At 48.3% G+C, this 23244-nt stretch overlaps 1 protein-coding gene across 1 annotated transcript; it reads right to left on the reverse strand.

Annotated features, from left to right (window-relative positions):
* Positions 1-305: 305 nt before the first annotated feature.
* On the reverse strand, positions 306-8391 carry LOC140406944 (gamma-crystallin S-1-like). Its single transcript, XM_072494787.1, has 3 exons — positions 8332-8391; positions 3641-3883; positions 306-650 (listed from the first exon to the last, which is right to left on the reverse strand). The coding sequence occupies exons 1-3, from the start codon at positions 8389-8391 to the stop codon at positions 375-377; spliced, it is 579 nt and encodes a 192-aa protein (XP_072350888.1). The 3' UTR covers positions 306-374.
* Positions 8392-23244: the final 14853 nt, after the last annotated feature.

Consider the following 23244-nt stretch of genomic DNA (forward strand, 5'->3'; position numbering starts at 1 on the left):
AGGTACCCCCACAGTATGAAGACCATCCCATATATGCCCTAACTTTTCCGTTTCTTATTCTGAGCCAATGCTGAAGTTATTGGGCGGGATTCTCCAGCCATGCCCACCCGGTGATCGGAGATTCCTGCCCGAGGTCAATGGACTCCTCCATTGTCCATGTCTCGCCCGTGGCATTCTTGCGGCGGGTGGGGCGGAAGAATCCAGCCCATTTTTTCAAGTATTGTTTACCCATCCCATTCAATATTCGAACATTACAGACAATTTCCCCGACAATCCAAACACAAATCAATTGAGAGAAAAAACAGTTAAGTTATGTATATTTATTCTGCTGACACAGATGTTCGAAAATCAAAACCATATTTGTCAAGAACAATCTAGAAATCCCTCATGCGTCTGAAAGATCCGATAGTTGAGTTGTAGCCGCCCCAATCACTGTATCTCCTGTATTCACCGGGTCTCATGAAGTACTGTCGGCCTCTGTAGTTGGGATGTTCATAGAAGGTCCAGTAACCGTCCATCACATGGCTGGAGTGGATGTCACGGTAACGGAAACGATCGTAGACAGATGGACAGTCATCCATGAATTCCATCATCTGTCCTCCAAAGTCAGGCCTTTCGTAAATCCTCATTCTGTAGTTTCCACCTTGGTACTGACATAGAAATAAAAGGATTTTTGCATTGAAAATATCAAGTACACATTTGTAGTATGTAAAAATGGAGCAGGTTGGTTAGGAGGCACAATCTCACGAACAGTAATAGTTAAGCTGAGAGAACATGAACAGGACCTGTGGCTCTAACCTCACCTGATTATCAGTTGCAACTTTTGGATAATTGTATACAGTTAAATCAGAAATTTTGGGCACACTAAATGTAAGGCTCATGCAGACTGGAGGTTTCTTATTGTCAGTAAATGTTGGGTTACATTTTTTTTTGCTTCAGATTAATATTATCTTGCCCTTTTAAACCAAGGAATTATTGAACTTTGTGTTGCATTCATTTGATTCATGTAACTGTGCTTTTGTTTTTTCATATGAATAAATATCGGCTGGTTGTGCTGGAGTCCTGTGTGCAGACTTTGATTGATAGTGGGAAAAAGATGGAGCTGCAAAGGAAGAATTCTGACTGAAGATATTACTGCTGGAACAGTTCTAAGCAGAACACGCAGATGCACATCATATTCACTGAGAACCTCAATGTCCTGGGCTGTTTGTGGAATCAGTACATCATGCATTAGAACAGCTTTCTGCTGAGCATTACTTACTGTGTAAGTGGGCCGAAGGTAAGGATAACTTCACAGATCTTGAAGTGATGGACTGAGAACCATTCACTCAGCAATGTCTATGATGATCTAGAATATATTAGCTTGATTACCTGTGTCTATGGCAAATGCAAAGAGTTTGTGGGGGAAATATAACCAAGAGAATAAAATAATTCGAAAGGTTTGAGTGTAGCAATGTCCATTTTTGTTGGACACATATTGTTATTCTGATGTCACTTTTATGTATCTTAGATGTAATGTGAAGCATGGCTGAGAGTGTTTCAATGCTACAATTACACAAAAACGGTGAAATATCAGTCAACAAAAATCTCATCGTACATTGTGACAAAAGAATTTGGAACAAGAAAACAGTCCACAAGGTAACAATAACAATTACATCAGTGAGTAACAGCCAACAGATTCTGAGTCTAAACCTAGATTCCGAACATCCAATTCAATGAGTTCCTTTTCAGGTCAATTGTGTATTTAAGATAATTGACTCCAGTGGGGTTGTTCAGAAGATTGAGTTGATTCACTCAGTGAGTCAATGTAGTGTTCGAAGTATTATCAAAAACAGTAAATATACTGTTCATGCATACAAGAGGAAGCAAGTAAGGGCATGGAGTGTAAAAGGAATACAAGGGTATGCTCACAGTGTTTGACATAGAGAGATGGAGAATATTCGTGTGGAGCACAAAGACAATGCCATAGACATGACTGAGTAGATTGTTGTACTGAACGGCCTGTTCTGTGCTATAAATTCTATGTAATAAATTATCCAAGGGCAGCACAGCGGGAAAGTGGTTAGCACTGCTATCTCACGGCGCTGAGGACCCGGGTTCGATCCCAGTGCCGGATCACTGTCCGTGTGGAGTTTGCATATTCTCCTCATGTCTGCGTGGGTCTCACCCCCACAAACCAAAAATGTGCAGGGTAGGTAGATTGGCCACATTAAATTTTCCCTTGATTGGGAAAAAAAATTGGGTACTCTAAATTTATATAACAAAAATTATCCAATCACAGTCAGATCTTGGTCTTTAACTAATACTATTTATGAGGTAGCAACTCATCAGGCCGCATTTTTGTTCCCAATACTAGAGGCAGCCATGTGCCACCGTAATGTCCAAAATTCAGCATCAGCACTCATTAACACTTGATATAAACACCCTCCAGAGACAGTTTACAGGGGCACAAGGACTGGATTAGGACGGGCACTGCAGATGGAGGGTATGAAGTGGTTGGAAAGGCTGTGATCACAATGCCAGTGGAGTCAGACAAGAACCCAACTCTCCTAAGAACAACAGAAAGACTTTTCATAAAAACAAACTCCTGAGCGGACGTTGCTTAAGGAACTACAACCTTGTAATAATTTATCATAATCAAACTTCTCTGAGAGCACCTACAGGCGATGTTAGCTTGCAATGCCATGTATGTGCAGTTATATGTGTTGCTGCCATCTTTATAGGAGGCAATGTGCAACATTAACCCAGCTTATTTACTTTCAAGGACTATGTCCCCGCATATAAAAATAAAGTGGTTGTTGGTACTTCACAAAATCATATTTAGTTCTGCACTATCATGAATTCATTGATCCTTCTGAAACTGGAGAGATTTGAGAATGTGACAGGACATGCAGTGCAGTAAAGGCAGAATTCTGCCCCTTCGCCAACCCACTAGAATTGGTCAGCTCATTGCAACAGTTTTCTTTCCTGCCGTTACCGAATCTTTGGGATCACTGAATATTCAATAACATATGTTCACATAAATTGACAGATGACAGAAAATATTAAACTGAGTTGAAGCAGCGGCATTCAGTAACGATTCGGGGTGTCACTGCCACTCCTTAGAAAACACTGCAATACTTCATCTAAATGTCAATAAAATGCTTGCAAACTAGATCTTCCCAGCAACCTGCTGACTAAGTGATATGTGCGATCCATGAAATCCACAAACTGAAAGCACGTTGCAATAACTAAGATAGGAAGCAAAATGAGTTGGTAGTGCGCTGGGTAACCGATGTGTACGTGTCATCGGATTTCTGCGCACAAGCAGATGGATATCAATTGTCCATATTGCATTGGCAGAAGACACAGTGGCATCTAAAGCAAGTTCTTTGACCCCTCATTTGCATTTAAGTAACGTAACCCTGATTTAAATGGACACCAGCACTGCCTGACAAATGCCTTGACTTAATTTCGAGGAACAGTAAGTTCCAATTTCTACTAATACAGATATACACCTTTAATTACTCAGCTGTAGATCTTTTCTGTAAGTGAAAATTGCAATAATGAAAAACAGGATAACTCCCCAAACTTAGGTACTTTGGTCCATGAACATTTTCTCAACCTCAATCTGAGCAGAATATGTAAATAACCAACTTACATGTGGGTAGGTGCGACATGAGCCGATGTTGTCATTGAATCCCATCCAGCGCTGGTAGTCAGGATATTCTCCCCTGCTCAGAACATACTGGTATCCCATGTAATTGGGTCTCTCATACATCACCCACCAGTCACTCATGACACGCATGGAGTTACAGCGGCTGAAGTAAGGGGACAGGTCAGCACAGTCATTACTGCACTCATAGTGCCGACCCTGGAAGTTCCTGTCCTCGTAAAAGACAATCTGTGGAAAGAGGCGATAAGATAAATTAATAAACTTGAAAATCCAGCGATAGTAATCACAAACTCTCACATCCTGTAGAAAATCAGACTGATTCTTGCCTTTGCCATTTTGAGCTCACAGTTAGATGAGTAACTGCTTTAACATAGCAACACGTTGTACAGGGTGGTATATATACGCTGTACAGAATGACCTCTCTACTCTCCTCCTTTGTCATTCATATGATCTGATGCTGAACATCAGCAAAAAGAGAACAAAACACATCACTTGACATGTTGCTTGACATGTCACTGATTCCCTTCACTTTGCTTTCACTTCATTTTATTTGTGGTGTGAAAACAAAGAGGAAGAGTCCATCGTCCTTTCTACATTCTAACTGTTTTCAAACAGTTTCAATTGTTTCCAAGGTATGGCCAGATAGCTCATTCCTAAATTAACAAAAAGAGGAAAAAAAAGCTCCAGCAATCTCTTTGCAGATCAACATAACTATTTCCAGGAAAGGTATCTACATAAATGCATTTGTTGCGCTGTTAAATCCAATTAAAATATGATACACTTCATCGTGATACATCAATGAGTATGGAAATGTTTTGTAGGTCATGCTGCAGACGCATCAGGCACGATTCAATGGACGCGTCTCGCCGGGTGTGAATTCGCGCAAAGCGGTTGGAAGGCAGGATACGTCAAAATCGGGAACCATGCTGGATGCCGATCCGTTTACAATCTAACTGATCTGGATCGGGATCCCGCTGCAACATGGCGAGAAACCAATAAGCACCAATTCTGGCAATCTCCATCTCATTAACGGGAAGGACTTCCTATCAAACAGCCTCCCATAATCTAACCGGCTTCCCAGTGAGTGGTCATGCGGGTGCCCTTTTGCACCCCTATTTAAAAATGTGAAGCTACTCCAATGGCTGATGTCGGGATCAGAGGAGGTGAGTAGCCATTGTGGAAATCGGCAATGAGCCCAGGGCAACGGGGCTGGCTGATCCACTGCTCAGGTCAGGTGGGGGACCCCCAGAGGGAAATGGGCCCAGTCGGGGGTGGAGGGTCAGCCACCATTTTTAGGAGGTTGCCCCTGGGTTGGGGGATGAGGGGCTCAGCCCCCGTGGGTCCAAAATGCCACCCCCCACCCTAGGTCATGTATACTCATAATAGGTGTGATGCACGATCAATTGCACAAAGACGAGAGTAGAATACAACTGAGGCTTTATTGCTCTAATATGTGTGGCCTCCCACAGCAGCTGGCGAAATGGCTGCTGCACGGAGGACACACATATTTATACTCCGCCTACTGGGCAGAGCCAGCAGGCAGGGACTACCGTCGTACCTGTAGTACAGGTCCTACCATACATCACCTAATATAGGCGTAACAATGGTTTACCACAAGGTGCAACTTCAGTTGTCCATTCAACAGGAACAACCCAGGACAGAGCCCTGTCTGTGATATACGATGCAGGTTACCTTACCTCTCCGTGACTGTGGCGGCCTCCAGCCATGCAGCTGAAGGCTATTGCTAATAGGAAATTGGAAATATTAGTTATGTGAGCACTTTAAAGCTCCCAAGTGGATTACCGTGGGTAGACATGCCATGTTGCTGGCGAGGTTTACTGCCTTGCATTCCAATCAAATTGTGAGGCCCTGGACACTTTGCCTGAACACTGGAGGCTTCAACATCTCAGAGGCAGCAGTCAACAATCAAACACACAAGAGCTGGGCCTCAGCACTGGTGTCACCCCTGCAACCAGAGGGTTGGTGTGAGGAGAGGGAACCTGCGCCCGGTCCAAGTAATGTCCAGGTGGGGGTCTGGGGCCCAGGATCCGGCTCCTGTGCCCATCAGCCGATGCTGTGGCTGGGGGTGCATGTGGAGGGCAGTGTCCACCACCACATCCAACTTGTTGGATGGCACCCTGAGAGATGGTAAGCAATGTAAGGGTTGGGGAGGCTTGGCAGACCCGAGGGTCCTAGGTTGGAAACCATAACTGATTGTTGGTCCCTCACCCTCTCCAATTCTTCACAGGTATCACATTACGGATGACATTGTGGGCTTCATAGCAGCTGCCCTCGCAGTGGCGGTGTCAGACAAGGCGACCAGGAGCCGGAGAAGACGGAGAGGCAGCGGCAACAGAGACTTGTGTGGGCAGCCTATGTACAGCCTGAGGACCCGGTCGCCCATCAGGCCATGGAGGGACCCAAAGGGGAGGCTGGTAGTGGTGCAAGGTGCACAGGCATTGCTGGTCGTTTGAAGAGATGTCAGACAGCATGTGCCACAGGAGCCTCAATTACAGGATGATACGGCACCTGTGCCATGTCCTTGTAGACTTGGCACCACATGGAGGAGGCAGATACCTGATCTCGGTGGCTGTGATGGTAACCTTATCCCTATTTTCTTTGCATAGCCCGAGCTGGGACTTGTGTAGCATTTCCCAACCTACAGCCCACAAGTGCATCTGCGAAATCACGGGCAGCTGACTATATAAACTTTGACCTGGACCAAGCCCATCACAATGCCCAGAAAGTAGGATTTCCTGCCACGACCGGGATGCCCCAGGTCAAGGGTGTAATAGACGGCATGCATGTCACCTTGCATGCACCTGGCAGCACAGGAGCACCGTTCATTAACAGGAAGGGGTTCCACTCCCTGAGTGTTCAACTTGTGTGTGACCACCACCTCAAGATCATGCACGTGAGTGCACGCTTCCCCAGGAGTGTGCACGACAGCTACATCCTGGGGCAGTTGGAGATTCCCAGCATTTTCGAGGGACACCCCAGGGTTACCGGTTGGCTCTTGGGGGATAAGGGTACCCAAAGAAGTCCTGGCTAATGATGCCAGGGTGGAAGTCAGGGACCGATGCAGAGACCCGATATAACTAAGGCCCATGTGGCCACCGAGGTTGTCATTGTGTGGTGTATCGGACTGCTGAAAATACAGTTCCGATGACACGACTGCTCTGGTGGTGCACTGCAGTACTGCCCCCAGAGGTTCACCGTCTTTGTGCTGTTCCCTCCACAACCTGGCAGAGCAGAGGGGCGACATGCTGGAGGTGGAGGAGGGGGAACATGCAGGCTCGTCTGAGGAGGAGGACAAGGAGGAGCAGGACCAGGAACGGCTGGAAGCTGAGACCGGAGCAGCCGGAGGATGGAGGACAGGAAGAAGGCCTCCCTTATCCTCGGGGCCCTCTTCCTTGCCCGCTTCTCATAGGACGTGGCTTCATCTGATATCTCACCCCCTCTCCCCTTTTCACCCATCATCTCCCCCCCCACCTTCACTCCCCCTCACTCCACCCAATCTGCTTCTCCCCAAACATGCCCTCCTCCCTCCCAGGATATGTGTAATATCACTTCAGGGTGATGGGCCTGTGTCGGCACTTTCAATACACAAGGCAAGAGGGTGATGATAACCCGCTGTGAGCTGACTCTGGTGCGCCTCAGTCAATGCCATGGTCTAACTCCAGTTTCTTTGCTGACAGTGCTCTCACCCATCATCTCCATGTCGTATGCCTCGGGGAGGTAGGGCCCAGGTCTAGGACCACAGTGCCCAGGGGGCTGGATCCAGGGGAGGATGGAGGGCACCTGGGGGAGGAGGGTGCAGGATGGTCCGCAGTGCAGAATAACGTGACAGAGGCTTGACATGTATCGAGTGTAACGTGTTTTAATGTTGTACATTAGTGATCCCAACTGTCCATACCTAAAGATGGTGCCACCCATCCCCAACCCCTGTGGCCTCTCAGTGGTCCTGGATCTGCTTAGCCCTCTGTGTCCAGGATTGTCCTCAGGATGCACATCAGAAGTGGAGGCAGCCTGCTACCTCCCGCACTCTGTGCCCTTTAATACCCCATGGCAGGCACCCTCTGGAGGATCTGGGGCCGGAGGACCCTGTCCGACATGCCAGAGGCACATGCCTCGCGGTGCCACTCTGTTCCATCCGCTGACCCCGAGATGGGCCATTGTCAGGAGGAGGGGACTTGGGAGAGCTGGTGACTGTCATTGTTTTCCTATAGTAATGCTCCAGGTTGGCCTCGAGTGCTCACTCCTCCAGATCGGTGCCCATAGGGCCTTGGGGGTCACTTTTGAATGGAAGGAGGGCTGCAGTGAGGTCTAGAGGCCCCTGCATCAACTGGATCTGCCAGCCCTGGCAGCTCCCCATTGTCTGCACCATGGTGTTGACACCCTCAGTGACTGGGCCACATCTGGGCCCTTTCCCACCTGTTATGGACAAACATCTCCTGTAAGGACAAAGAGAGGGCATTGTGAACTGCACGCTTAATGCATCAAAGGAGCCGGGGTCAGGCGTGGGCACCACTGCTGGAAATGGGTGGGGTGTGAGCAATATTGTGCTGAGGGTGATACAATGCCAACTGCAGGGACATCTGGGGGGGGGGGGGGGGGGGGGGGGCGTGGCCGGGAGTGGCAGCAGGGCCGGTGCCAGGGGGCTGATGGCAACTCACCTGTGCAGCCCAGTGGACGTTGTTGATCTTCTTGAGATATTGTGAGGCGGTCTGTCCCATGACATTCCTCGCGCTGATGGCCGCTGCCACTGCCTCCTAGGCAGCACTGGCTACTCTGTGGCTGACCCTCCGACCTCCTCGGTGGTACAGGGTATTCAGTCTGGACTCCACCGTGTCCAATAGTCTGGCCAGGTCAACATCTCCGTATCAGGGAGCAAGTCTGCGCGGTGGAATGCTTCGAGTTGACTGGGGTTTGCTCTGCGGGATTGGTTTAAGAGCAGCTCTCCCTCGTTAGAAGGGAGCTGCCGGGCGCAGTCCAGATGAATCAGCTGGTGGGTCAGCCATTTCCGCGTGAAGCCCGTGGGGCATCATTTCTGGCCCTAATTGGCGGTAGGTACTGGTGGCGGTCTCACCGTCTCGGCCGTCGGGAAGCAGCGGCAATTCATTACCTCATTTAGAAATATATCTGCTAGGTCGCGCCCATCAACTACAATTTTTGTACCTAAAGATTCCACCTCTAATTGTATTTTCTGTTGTTCATTATTTTCATTGATCAAGTATCACATATCAGACTTGTCAGCAAATTCAAAGACCATGAACTGAAATGGGCAAAGGCAGGATGGACACAAAGTGGATGATGGGAAACCGAGTGCTCTTTGTCACATTGGGCCATGATTTTATGGTGAAGTTCTTTGGTGGTTAATGTTACCGCTTTGCTTTCCTGACCGAGGCGTTGATGTACAAATTGCAATTTGAAAATTAGCAGCAACATAAAACTTAAGAATATTGTGAACAGTTAAAAGGATAGTATTGAACTTCAAATTACTTTAGACAGGCTGGTGGAATGTGCAGGCATGTGGCAGATGAAGTTCAGTGCAGAAAGGTGTGTAGCGATTCATGAAGAGACAATAAAATAAAGGTTACAATTCTAAAGGGATTGTAGGAGAGATGCCTGTTTGCTTTTAAAAGCTTTAGACATTCCAGGTAGGCGCATTTGTGCCCTGGGGTACTCCTCCTGATTTTTCTTTTATCGCTTGAAAGGGGGGGGGGGGTCCTGAAATGAGACTCTTAAATGCGGATAGCTAGGATAACACTACAATAGCTCGACATAAGTTAGTTTATTGAGGACTGAAACTACTCACAGAAAATATATCCAGTAATCATTATTAACGATGAAACATGTATTCTTAGAATACAGTAGTAACAAGCATTTAAACTCTTGCTAATAGTAGTGGCTCCAATGTATGATGGGATTTAAGCTAGCTAACTTGACCACATTCCTAAGAAAGACAGAATCATACAGAAAAAATATGGTCAGCAGAGGAAGCAGTTTTTATCAACAACTCTAGACATCCCATTCTCAGGCAGGCAATGGTTCAGCTAGGGACCACACTATGGTAAGAAGAAATAGAAGTGAGGGAGAGCGATGGACAGCTGATGCGAGAGTCTTGAAAAACAACAGATGGCCAGTGGATAGACATGACTACATCATGAGCTGATCACACAATTACCATGCTGCCCAAAGTAAAATTCATTGGTCAGGGTAAAAGCTACAGCTACAAGGATTGGACCGAGTCCAGCTGAGGCAGGGCTACTGATTTTTGGAAATTATATAACTTTTGAACCTAAAGCAATGTAAAGCAGAATGGTTTTAGTGCTTATGCAAATCACTCTCCCTCATATGTTGACCAAGCTTGGAAAGTAATGCCGTCTTAACCAGAGTTGCTGCCTCCGTGCGTTTTGTGTCAGCTGAACCTCAATTAGGTGGGGAGATTTCCCAAGTAAAATTCAGCTCAATACTCAGTCTCTGAAAACGTTCCGACAGATTTTGGCACTGCGGGCGGGGTCACCGACAGGACTCCAGCAGAATGATGTAACTGAATTTGAATCGGTGAGTACCGGACATTGCCTCGCCCAAGGTACTGCAGGAGTGCGGGGGGACATTTTTGGACGGAAAGGGTTGCGCCCCAAGGCATGCACTTCCATTCCCTGTAGCTCCTGTACTCCTCGCTCTGCGCTCTCTCGGGACAAGACTATTTGAATGGCCTGTTGAAAAGTCAATGTTGGCTCCGCTAACAACTTTCTCTGGGTGGCTGCATTGTTAATACCACCCGGTAGACAGAAGAGTTGCGTCTCAGACAGTCGGAGCCATAAGTTGTGTGACCCGAACAAGGGAAAATAGCTACGAAGTAGGAAGCGGAGGACACACGCATCATTGAGTATATGCTAATTTTGGGTGGGCAAAGACAGATGTTTGTACCATGCCGATGAGCACAGCGAGATATCCACCATACATTTAAAAGTCTGGAAAGGATGGGGCCCCGTGATTAATCGATGGCGGTCAAAACAGGAAATCCACAATGAGGATCCTTTGGCACACCGAGCAAAAAGCTTGTTGTTAGGACAGACTAAATAATTAACTAGAAATAGCATACTTTCTGCAATGATGAGAAACCATCTCTAAAGTGAGGCACAGTCAGAAATAACGGGAGGCTCCGACTGGTGACAAGACAGACTAAGCTCTTGTCATTACTCTGAGCCTGCACAATATGATTTGAACCCCTTGTTTGCCACTCCAAGGGCAGCAGTGGAGAAACATCACTGCTGATTTAGAGGGAAAGGCAGTCGACCTCCTCCCCGGTACAGATTGCCCCTTTTCAAGTGGTGGTGAAAGTACTGCGCGAACATATCCAGACAAGGAATGTCGAATGCCTTTTGCTACTGCAGAGATAAAAATGTTATAACAAAATTGATCAAATAAAGAATTGTAGATGATATACAAGCTTGTATTGTTCAGAGTCAAGGTCAGATTATAAACTTGCAGTTCGGTGGTGAGCCAATACCGCCCATTGCTTCTGCACGGATCCAGCGCTGGGCTTTGTTGCTTGCTGCATACGATTATTCTCTGGAGCACAAACCAGGTACGCAGATAGCAAATGCCGACACACTGAGCCGATTGCCTTTATCGACCGGCCCCATGTCGACCCCCACGACCGGTTAGGTGGTTGCAACCCTAAATTTTATGGACACCTTGCCTGTCACGGCATCACAGATCCGTGAGTGGACCCAGACGGAGCCAGTCCTGTCAAAGGTTCGGCACTAGTCCTGTATGGTGGGCAGCATTGACAGCTCCCAGGCGAGTTGCGGGCATTTTCCTCCAAGCTGTCAGAATTCAGCTTGGAAGACGGCATCCTCTTGTGGGGGACGCGTGTGATTGTCCCGGAAAAAGGCCAGGAGCTGATACTATCAGACTTGCACAATGGGCATCCAGGCGTGACCAAAATGAAAATGTTGGCCCGGAGTTATGTCTGGTGGCCAGGCCTCGACACCGACATTGAGAAGGTGGGCCAAAACTGCTCCATTTGCCAGGAGCATCAGAAGCTTCCGCCGGCCGAGCCCCTACATCACTGGGAATGGCCAGGGCAGCCTTGGGCACGCTTGCATGCAGATTTCACAGGCCCTTTTCAAGGATCCATGTTCCTTCTACTAATTGACGCCCAGTCCAAATGGCTAGAGGTGCATAAGATGCAGGGGACAACGTCCTGCGCAACAATTGAAAAGGTGCGTTTATCGTTTAGTACGCATGGTCTCCCCGAGGTGCTGGTCACGGATAATGGCACTCCATTCACGAATGAGGAGTTTGCTAGGTTCACAAAGATGAACGGCATCCGCCATATCCGCACTGCCCCTTACCACCCGCGCAGTGCAGACATTCAAAAGAGGCCTAAAGAAGCAGTCTTCCGGATCAATGGACACGAGACTGGCTCGCTTTTTGTTTACGTACAGGACCACCCCCCATGCAGTGACTGGGGTAGCTCCCGCAGAACTCCTAATGGGCCGGAGACTTCGCACCCGCCTTAGTATGGTTTTCCCGGACATTGGCGCAAAAGTACGCCGCACACAAGAACGGCAGGGACAGGGATTTTCTCGGCATCGTCCGATTCGGCAGTTTGCGCCCGGTGACCCAGTATTCGTTCGGAATTTTGCTGGTGGTGCCCAATGGGTTCCTGGTATAATCTTTCGCCAAACGGGCCCTATATCTTACCAAGTGCAAGCCCAGGGTCGTCTCCAGCGAAAACATGTAGACCACGTTCGGTCCAGAAGATCATCCCCTCAAAAGATTCCCCGCCCCCGGAGCTCATTTCAACAGCCGCAGAGACCAGAGACAAGGGAAGGTAGTCCTCACAATCTTCCACTGGTGCCTCACTCAAAGCCTGCGCAGGTCGTTAAGGGACCGAATGGAGATCGAAACGCTGACATGACGGAGGCAGCAGACTCTGACTCCGAGATGGAGACACAGGATGCATCAGAGGAGGAATCCTCGGGTCCACGGGCTGTGGATGTACAACGGCGCCGTTCATCACGGAAGCGCCGGTCTCCGTCTCGTTACACGCCGCCTGATCCAGCGCCGCGTGCAAATGCCGTCCGGCCTGCGGCCAAACGAGTCCGACGCCCTCCTTCGCCAGGGTCTTCGGTGGATTCCTTGGACTTTGGGGGGGAGGGATGTTATAACCTGCCTACTTACCATTGGCTGGGGAGTAATGACTATCCCACAATCCTGTGGGAGTATGAGCTTCCCCAATGAGGGGGGCAGAGAAACCACTAGTAAACTCCTAGTATAAATAAGCTGGCCAGTTCAGGAACCAGGAGGAAGGAGTATGTAGCAAGGGAAGTTACTGCTACTGTTATGTATATATGTTATAGTAAATAAATGTTATTACTTTGTATCCTTAAAAGTTGTGCTGGATTCTTCGTGGCCCTTACAAAACCGAGACATCCCGTACTCAAGCAGGCAATGGTACAGCTGGGAACCACATGATGATAAGAAGAAATGAGAGTGAAAAAGTGAGAGAGAGCAAAGGACAGCAGATGTGAGAATCTTGAAAAACAACAGATGGCCAGTGGACTGGACATGGTTCCATCATGAGCTGATCACGTAGTTACCATGCTGCCTCTAGTAAAATTAATCGGGCTAGGCTCTTGCATAAAAAGCAAGAGGGTAGCCAGGGAAAGGGTTGGCCCACTGAAGGATAGGCAAGGGAATCTATGTGTGGAGCCAGAGGAAATGGGCGAGGTACTAAATGAATACTTTGCATCAGTATTCACCAAAGAGAAGGAATTGGTAGATGTTGAGTCTGGAGAAGGGGGTGTAGATAGCCTGGGTCACATTGTCATCCAAAAAGACGAGGTGTTGGGTGTCTTAAAAAATATTAAGGTAGATAAGTCCCCAGGGCCTGATGGGATCTACCCCAGAATACTGAAGGAGGCTGGAGAGGAAATTGCTGAGGCCTTGACAGAAATCTTTGGATCCTCGCTGTCTTCAGGGGATGTCCCGGAGGACTGGAGAATAGCCAATGTTGTTCCTCTGTTTAAGAAGGGTAGCAAGGATAATCCCGGGAACTACAGGCCGGTGAGCCTTACTTCAGTGGTAGGGAAATTACTGGAGAGAATTCTTCGAGACAGGATCTACTCCCATTTGGAAGCAAATGGACGTATTAGTGAGAGGCAGCACGGTTTTGTGAAGGGGAGGTCGTGTCTCACTAACTTGATAGAGCTTTTCGAGGAGGTCACTAAGATGATTGATGCAGGTAGGGCAGTAGATGTTGTCTATATGGACTTCAGTAAGGCCTTTGACAAGGTCCCTCATGGTAGACTAGTACAAAAGGTGAAGTCACACGGGATCAGGGGTGAACTGGCAAGGTGGATACAGAACTGGCTAGGCTATAGAAGGCAGAGGGTAGCAATGGAGGGATGCTTTTCTAATTGGAGGGCTGTGACCAGTGGTGTTCCACAGGGATCAGTGCTGGGACCTTTGCTCTTTGTAGTATATATAAATGATTTGGAGGAAAATGTAACTGGTCTGATTAGTAAGTTTGCAGACGACACAAAGGTTGGTGGAATTGCGGATAGCGATGAGGACTGTCTGAGGATACAGCAGGATTTAGATTGTCTGGAGACTTGGGCGGAGAGATGGCAGATGGAGTTTAATCCGGACAAATGTGAGGTAATGCATTTTGGAAGGGCTAATGCAGGTAGGGAATATACAGTGAATGGTAGAACCCTCAAGAGTATTGAAAGTCAAAGAGATCTAGGAGTACAGGTCCACAGGTCATTGAAAGGGGCAACACAGGTGGAGAAGGTAGTCAAGAAGGCATACGGCATGCTTGCCTTCATTGGCCGGGGCATTGAGTATAAGAATTGGCAAGTCATGTTGCAGCTGTATAGAACCTTAGTTAGGCCACACTTGGAGTATAGTGTTCAATTCTGGTCGCCACACTACCAGAAGGATGTGGAGGCTTTAGAGAGGGTGCAGAAGAGATTTACCAGAATGTTGCCTGGTATGGAGGGCATAAGCTATGAGGAGCGATTGAATAAACTCGGTTTGTTCTCACTGGAACGAAGGAGGTTGAGGGGCGACCTGATAGAGGTATACAAAATTATGAGGGGCATAGACAGAGTGGATAGTCAGAGGCTTTTCCCCAGGGTAGAGGGGTCAATTACTAGGGGGCATAGGTTTAAGGTGAGAGGGGCAAGGTTTAGAGTAGATGTACGAAGCAAGTTTTTTACGCAGAGGGTAGTGGGTGCCTGGAACTCACTACCGGAGGAGGTAGTGGAAGCAGGGACGATAGGGACATTTAAGGGGCATCTTGACAAATATATGAATAGGATGGGAATAGAAGGATACGGACCCAGGAAGTGTAGAAGATTGTAGTTTAGTCGGGCAGTATGGTCGGCACGGGCTTGGAGGGCCGAAGGGCCTGTTCCTGTGCTGTACATTTCTTTGTTCTTTGTTCTTTTAGGTATAATCTACAGCCGAGTCCAGCTGAGGCAGGAATACTGATTTTTGGAAATTGTATAACTGTTGAACCTAAAGCAAATTGTATAACTGTTGAACCTAAAGCAATGTAAACCAAATCACTCTCTTGCGTACACTGATCAAGCTTGGAAAGTAAAGCCGTCTTAACCAGAGTTGCTGTCTCCGCGGGGTTTTTGCCAGCTGAACCTCAATTAGATAAAGCCAGCTCAATATTCAGTCAGTGAAAATGTTCCTACACCATCGCAGGTGTTTCTTTCCTCTGTGAACACCCGTGCCTTGTGATTTTGATGGTCTGCCAGACAATCAGCCACTTGTTTTTTTTAAGCTGTTAAACGTTTAAAACTTGATTTTTAATAAAACAAATATTTTGCTGATATTTGCATTTTTTTGCAACTTCCAGCTGTCTTCCAGCTTCTCTATGGATATGCTGAGCTGTGGGTCTGCCAGCTATTCTATAATGTACGTACAGATTCTTTTTTGTAATTGTTCCTCACCATCTCATGAACTTTCCAGTATTCTTCACATCACACAGGGCCTTGCAAATTTTATAGTTTTGCTCACCCATCCTGCGACCTGAGCAATTTTATTTCTCTGCGTTACTCAGGGATCTTGCAATTCTTGAGCTCACCAGTCATTATGATTAGACCAGGTTTTTTTATTTTTTATTCTACTCCACACGGGGGTTTTACAGTGGACCTCCACTCACTCTGGTGGATTTCTCAACTTTGAAGTCTGTAGCGAAGATGCTTCAGCAGTTTGTTCAATTTTCTGTCTTAGGTAATAATAATAATAATAATCTTTATTGTCACAAGTAGGCTAACATTAACACTGCAATGAAGTTACTGCAAAAATCTCCTGGTCACCACACGCTGGCGCCTGTATGGGTACATGGAGGAAGAACTCAGAATATCCGAATTACCTAACGGCACGTCTTTCGGGACTTGTGGGAGGAAACCGGAGCACCCGGAGGAAACCCACGCACACACAGGGAGAATGCAAACTTCGGACAGACAGTGACCCAAGTGGGGAACCGAACCTTGGACCCTGACGATGTGAAGCAACTGTGCTACCATGCTGCGCATGCATGACTCTCTAGTCTGGCTTCAGTGTTTTTGGGATATTATTCTGGGTTTAAAAAGCCACATTTTATATCACTGGTGATCATCATGTTGTAAGTCATTCCACAGCTGCCAACCATTTTGTAATATTATGTTGTATGTCGTGGCTCAGTGATGAGGAATTTAAGACTTATATTTTCATACATAAACAGTCTTTTTTTTAAACTATTTACTGATCCTAGGTTACTGCAATTGCATGGTGCTGTTGCCATGCCAACAGGCTTTCCAGAGTGTTCTTTCAAAGTCTCTTATCATGGAACTCCATCCATCGTACAATGAGTGGTGTCAATCTCCAGTCCCATGTTAACCCTTACTCTGCCAAGCCCTTTTACAATAAAACAGCATGTGCGCAATATCGGTATTTGAAGAGATGGGGAAGATAATTAGCAGAATGGCATCAGAGATGTGGGATTTCAATTACACAGAGACATTAGAAAGCTGGGACTGGGGCCGTTCCGGGTGCGGCGATGACCAGCTGAGTCGCACGTTTCGGCAGCTCCCGGTGGAACGGACTTTTGGGCTCTTGATAGGAGCTCCAACGGCAATTCTAACGGCAAATAACACTGTGCGGTAATCCAGAAGGGAATCCCCCCTGGACACGGATGGAAAAAAGAGAGGAAAGTAGCCGGATTGCGGTGGATCCTCTAGAGCAGCGGCCAGGAAGGCAGGCACAAAGCAAGATGGCGTCGGAAGGAGGCAGTTTAATATGGGGCCCTGACCAACAAGAGTTACTGCGGCGTTGCGTAGATGAACTCAAAAAGGAGATGAAGAAGGAGCTGTTGGCCCCGATATTACAAGCGATTGAGGGGCTAAAGGAGGAGCAAAAGACCCAGGAACAGGAGCTTCGGGTCGTGAAGGCAAAGGCTGCTGAGAATGAGGACGACGTACAGGGCCTGGTGATGAAAACGGAGATCCACGAGGCACAACACAAAAGATGTGTGGAAAGGCTGGAGGTGCTGGAGAATAATGCGAGGAGGAAGAACCTAAGGATTCTTGGTCTTCCTGAAGGGGCGGAAGTCGGGGCATATGTGAGCACGATGCTGCACTCGTTAATGGGATCGGAGGCCCCGACGGGTCCGCTGGAGGTGGAGGGAGCCTATCGGGTTATGGCGCGAAGACCGAGGGCTGGAGAAATTCCTCGAGCAATAGTGGTGAGATTTCTCCGATATAAGGACAGAGAGATGGTCCTCAGATGGGCAAAGAAAACTCGGAGCAGTCGGTGGGAGAATGTGGTGATCCGCGTATATCAAGATTGGAGTGCGGAGGTGGCGAGAAGGAGGGCAAGCTTTTATCTGGCCAAGGCGGTGTTGCATAACAGGAAGGTCAAATTCGGAATGCTGCAACCGGCAAGACTGTGGGTCACACATCTAGGGAAACACCACTACTTCGAAACGGCAGATGAGGCGTGGACATTTATTGTCGAGGAGAAGCTGGAGTGAGCGGGCCAGAAAAAGAACGTTTGGGACAAAAGTGGGGGGGGGTGAATTTGTGGGATGAAGGGGGGAAAAGGGGGAAGAGAGGACTTCCCAAGTTGTTAAACCTGCGACCCTGTAACTTCTCTCTCTTCTCCATGTCGTGGGGGAGGGGGTGAGGGAGGATGAGGAGCTGAGGGCGCCGGCCATTGGGGGCGAGGCCAAAAGGGAAGCGCGGGCTTTGTTCCCGTGCTATGGTAATCATGGCGGGAACAGGGAAGCAGGAAGGAGGGGGCCTCGCACAGTGTGAGCCGAGGTCACGGGGGAAAGCCGAGGTCGGCCAGAGTTTGCTGACTTCTGGGAGCAACATTGGGGGTGCAATTACGCTAGCTTGGGACCTAGCGGGGGGGGGGGGGTTAACTGGTTTGCTGCTGCTGGGGAGAAGGGGGAGCTGGTATGGGAGGGGAGGGGAGGAGGGGGGGCGTCGCCTGGGGGGGATACAGCTACGTGGGAACCGGGTGAGGAGCTGGATTGAAAAAGGAAATGGCTAGTCGTCAAGGGGGGGGGGGGGGGGGGGGGTAGGGGTAAAGAGCCCCCCAACCCGGTTGATCACGTGGAATGTGAGAGGGCTGAACGGGCCGATTAAGAGGGCACGGGTACTCGCACACCTAAAGAAACTTAAGGCAGATGTGGTTATGCTTCAGGAGACGCATCTGAAGCTGATAGACCAGGTTAGACTTCGCAAAGGATGGGTGGGGCAGGTGTTTCATTCGGGGCTAGATGCAAAAGACAGGGGGGTGGCCATACTAGTGAGGAAGCGGGTAATGTTTGAGGCAAAGACTATAGTGGCGGATAGTGGGGGCAGATACGTGATGGTGAGTGGCAAACTGCAAGGGGAGGCGGTGGTATTAGTGAACGTGTATGCCCCGAACTGGGATGATGCCAATTTTATGAGGCGTATGTTAGGACGAATCCCAGACCTAGAGGTGGGGAAGTTGGTAATGGGTGGAGATTTTAATACGGTGCTGGACCCGGGGCTGGACAGATCGAGGTCCAGGACCAGAAGGAGGCCGGCTGCAGCTAGGGTGCTTAAGGATTTTATGGAGCAGATGGGAGGAGTAGGTCCCTGGAGATTTAGTAGACCTAGGAGTAAGGAGTTTTCGTTTTTCTCCTATGTACACAAAGTATTTTCACGAATAAATTTTTTTGTTTTGGGAAGGGCACTGATCCCAAAGGAGACGGGGACGGAGTACATGGCTATAGCCATCTCGGATCATGCTCCACACTGGGTGGACCTGGAGATAGGGGAAGAAAAACAACAGCTTCCACCCTGGAGAATGGACATGGGATTATTGGCAGATAAGGGGGTGTGTTTAAGGGTGAGGGGGTGTATTGAAAGGTACTTGGAACTTAATGATAATGGGGAGGTACAGGTGGGAGTGGTCTGGGAGGCACTGAAGGCAGTGGTTAGAGGGGAGCTGCTATCTATTAGGGCACACAAAGGAAAGCAGGAGGGTAGGGAAAGGGAGCGGTTGTTGAAAGAACTTCTTAGGGTGGACAGACAATACGCGGAGGCACTGGAGGAGGGACTGTACAGGGAAAGGCAAAGGCTACATGTAGAATTTGACTTGTTGACTACGGGTAATGCAGAGGCACAATGGAGGAAGGCACAGGGTGTACAGTACGAATATGGGGAGAAGGCGAGTAGGTTGTTGGCCCACCAACTGAGGAAAAGGGGAGCAGCGAGGGAGATAGGGGGGGTGAGAGATGAGGAGGGAGAGATGGAGCGGGGAGCGGAGAGAGTGAATGGAGTGTTCAAGGCATTTTATGAAAGATTATATGAAGCGCAGCCCCCGGACGGGAAGGAGCAAATGATGTGCTTTCTGGATCAGCTGGAATTTCCTAAAGTGGAGGAGCAGGAGAGAGTGGGGCTGGGAGCACAGATTGAGACGGAGAAAGTAGTGAAAGGGATTGGGAGCATGCAGGCGGGGAAGGCCCCGGGTCCAGACGGATTCCCAGTTGAATTCTATAAGAAATATTTGGACTTGCTGGCCCCGCTACTGTTGAGAACCTTTAATGAGGCGAGGGAAAGGGGACAGCTGCCCCCGACTATGTCAGAGGCAACGATATCGCTCCTCCTAAAGAAGGAAAAAGACCCGTTGCAATGCGGGTCATACAGGCCCATTTCCCTCCTGAATGTGGATGCTAAGATTCTGGCCAAAGTAATGGCAATGAGGATAGAGGATTGTGTCCCGGGGGTGGTCCATGAGGACCAAACTGGGTTTGTGAAGGGGAGACAGCTAAATACAAATATACGGAGGCTGTTAGGGGTAATGATTATGACCCCACCAGAGGGGGAAGCGGAGATAGTGGTGGCGATGGATGCCGAGAAAGCATTTGATAGAGTGGAGTGGGATTATTTGTGGGAGGTGTTGAGGAGATTTGGCTTTGGGGACGGGTATATCAAGTGGGTACAGTTGCTGTATAGGGCCCCGATGGCGAGCGTGGTCACGAATGGACGGGGGTCTGACTATTTTCGGCTCCATAGAGGGACGAGGCAGGGATGTCCTCTGTCCCCGTTATTGTTTGCATTGGCGATTGAACCCCTGGCCATAGCACTGAGGGGTTCCAGGAAGTGGAGGGGAGTACTTAGGGGGGGAGAAGAACACCGGGTATCTCTGTATGCGGATGATTTGTTGCTATATGTGGCGGACCCGGCGGAGGGGATGCCAGAGATAATGCGGATACTTGGGGAGTTTGGGGATTTTTCAGGGTATAAACTGAACATGGGGAAAAGTGAGTTATTTGTGGTGCATCCGGGGGAGCAGAGCAGAGAGATAGAGGATTTACCATTGAGGAAGGTAACAAGGGACTTCCGGTACCTGGGGATCCAGATAGCCAAGAATTGGGGTACATTACATAGGCTTAATTTAACACGGTTGGTGGAACAGATGGAGGAGGATTTCAAGAGATGGGACATGGTGTCCCTGTCATTGGCAGGTAGGGTGCAGGCGGTTAAAATGGTGGTCCTCCCGAGATTCCTTTTTGTGTTCCAGTGCCTCCCGGTGGTGATCATGAAGGCTTTTTAAAAAAGAATTGAGAAGAGCATTATGAGTTTTGTGTGGGCTGGGAAGACCCCGAGAGTGAGGCGGGGATTCTTGCAGCGTAGTAGTGACAGGGGGGGGCTGGCACTATTGAGCCTAAGTGAGTACTACTGGGCCGCCAATGTTTCAATGGTGTGTAAGTGGATGGGAGAAGGGGAGGGAGCGGCGTGGAAGAGATTGGAGAGGGCGTCCTGCAGGGGGACTAGCCTGCAAGCAATGGTGACGGCGCCGTTGCCGTTCTCACCAAAGAAATACACCACAAGCCCGGTGGTGGTGGCTACATTGAAAATTTGGGGGCAGTGGAGACGGCATAGGGGAGGGACGGGAGCTTCGGTGCGGTCCCCGATAAGAAACAATCATAGGTTCGTTCCGGGGAGAATGGATGGGGGATTTGGAGCATGGCAAAGAGCTGGGGTAGTACAACTAAGAGATCTATTTGTAGATGGGACGTTTGCGAGTCTAGGAGCGCTGACGGAGAAATATGGGTTGCCCCAAGGGAATGCATTTCGGTATATGTAATTGAGGGCTTTTGCGAGGCAACAGGTGAGGGAATTCCCGCAGCTCCCGACGCAGGAAGTGCAGGATAGAGTGATCTCAGAGACACGGGTGGGGGACGGTAAGGTCGCGGACATGTACAGGGAGATGAGGGACGAGGGGGAGATCATGGTAGATGAGCTGAAAGGGAAATGGGAAGAAGAACTGGGGGAGGAGATTGAGGAGGGGCTGTGGGCTGATGCCCTACGTAGGGTAAACTCATCGTCCTTGTGTGCCAGGCTAAGCCTGATACAATTTAAGGTGCTACACAGGGCGCATATGACTGGAGCACGGCTTAGTAAATTTTTTTGGGTAGAGGATAGGTGTACGAGATGCTCGAGAGGCCCAGCGAATCACACCCACATGTTCTGGTCATGCCCGGCACTACAGGGGTTCTGGGTGGGGGTGGCAAAGGTGCTTTCGAAGGTGGTGGGGGTCCGGGTCGAACCAAGCTGGGGGTTGGCTATATTTGGGGTTGCAGAAGAGCCGGGAGTGCAGGAGGCGAGAGAGGCTGACGTGTTGGCCTTTGCGTCCCTTGTAGCCCGGCGCAGGATATTGTTAATGTGGAAGGAAGACAAACTCCCGGGTGTGGAGACCTGGATAAACGATATGGCAGGGTTTATAAAGTTAGAACGGATTAAGTTCGTGTTAAGGGGTTCGGTCAGGGGTTCACCAGGCGGTGGCAACTGTTCGTCGACTACCTCACAGAAAGATAGAGGGAATGGAGAAGAAGTGGACAACAGCAGCAACCCAGGGGGGAGGGGGGGCGGGGAAGTGCGGGGGGGGAGGGAGGAATCGGACGGACTCTCAGGGATGTTATTGTATATGTATAGGTATTTGGTATATGTAATTGTATATTGGATTGTTGGATTGTATTTTTGGAGAGTATTTATTTTGGACAAGGCAGTTGCCATTCAGTTTTGTTTTTTGTTTTTATTTATATATTACTTATTTATTTGTTTAAAACTGGCCACGGTTATTTATATTGCTTTATTGTTGTGTAAAAGAAACACTACGTATTGTTATGTTTGGCCAAAAAACTTGAATAAAATATATATATTTTTTTAAATGAAGCTGGGACTGGTTCTCTTTAAAGCAGAGAAATTCAGAGGCGATGTCGTGAACATGTCCAAAATAATGAAGCTTTGCAATGTAGTAAATAAAGCCTAATCGGTTCCAGTACAGAAAAGGTTTGTGTACACAGATTTGAAGTGATTGGCTACAGAACGAGAGGGGAGATGAGGAGAATTGTTTTTTACGCAGAAAATTGTCATGATCTGAAACACACTACTTGAGTAAATGAAAGAAGCAGTCTAGGGTTATTTCCCTTTGAACAGAGGAGGTGAAGGGGTGACCTGATTGAGGTGTACAAAATTATGAGGGGCCAAGACAGGGTAGAGAGGAAAGACGTGTTTCCCCTAGCTGAGGGGTCAGTTACCAGGGCATAGATTTCAGATGATTGGCAGAAGGATTATGGGGAAAAGAGGAAAACCTTTTCACTCAAAGGGCATCTGGGATTCGCCGCCTAAGTTGGTGGCTGAGGCTGAAATGTTCAGCTCATTTAAAATGCTGGATGGAGCATGTTGAATCTTCTCTGATTCAATGATACTAAGAAAGACAAACATCTTGTGCAAATAGTTAAGACGATGTTTGATTGGCAGATTTAAAAAAATTGTTGTGATTCAAGGTTGTTTGGTGCCAGTCACTTTATTGGAGATATTTGGCAAGCTGCTTTGTCTGAAACCTTTAAAGAGAAATATATAACTCAGACTGTGTCAGTGGGTGGTGAGGAAAAGAAAAGAAATATTTCAGAAAACAATTTACTTGAATCACAGTTCAGGCCAGGAATCACAGCTGATATATTTTGCACAAATGGAGGAATGATACAAGATTTAATGGAGGAATGATACAAGGGCAGCACGGTAGCA

This window comes from Scyliorhinus torazame, chromosome 2 (genome assembly GCF_047496885.1).
Source record: "Scyliorhinus torazame isolate Kashiwa2021f chromosome 2, sScyTor2.1, whole genome shotgun sequence".
Taxonomy (NCBI): Eukaryota; Metazoa; Chordata; class Chondrichthyes; order Carcharhiniformes; family Scyliorhinidae; genus Scyliorhinus; species Scyliorhinus torazame.

What these genes read in the sequence shown, in the direction of transcription:
- LOC140406944 (XM_072494787.1), bottom strand. Translation starts at nt 8,391, where the DNA reads ATGGGACAGACCGCCTCACAATATCTCAAGAAGATCAACAACGTCCAC. An exon ending in ACGTCCACTGGGCTGCACAG is followed by an intron (nt 3,884 to 8,331) that starts GTGAGTTGCCAT and finishes CTCTTTCCACAG; the next exon opens with ATTGTCTTTTACGAGGACAG. An exon ending in CATGTCGCACCTACCCACAT is followed by an intron (nt 651 to 3,640) that starts GTAAGTTGGTTA and finishes TTTCTATGTCAG; the next exon opens with TACCAAGGTGGAAACTACAG.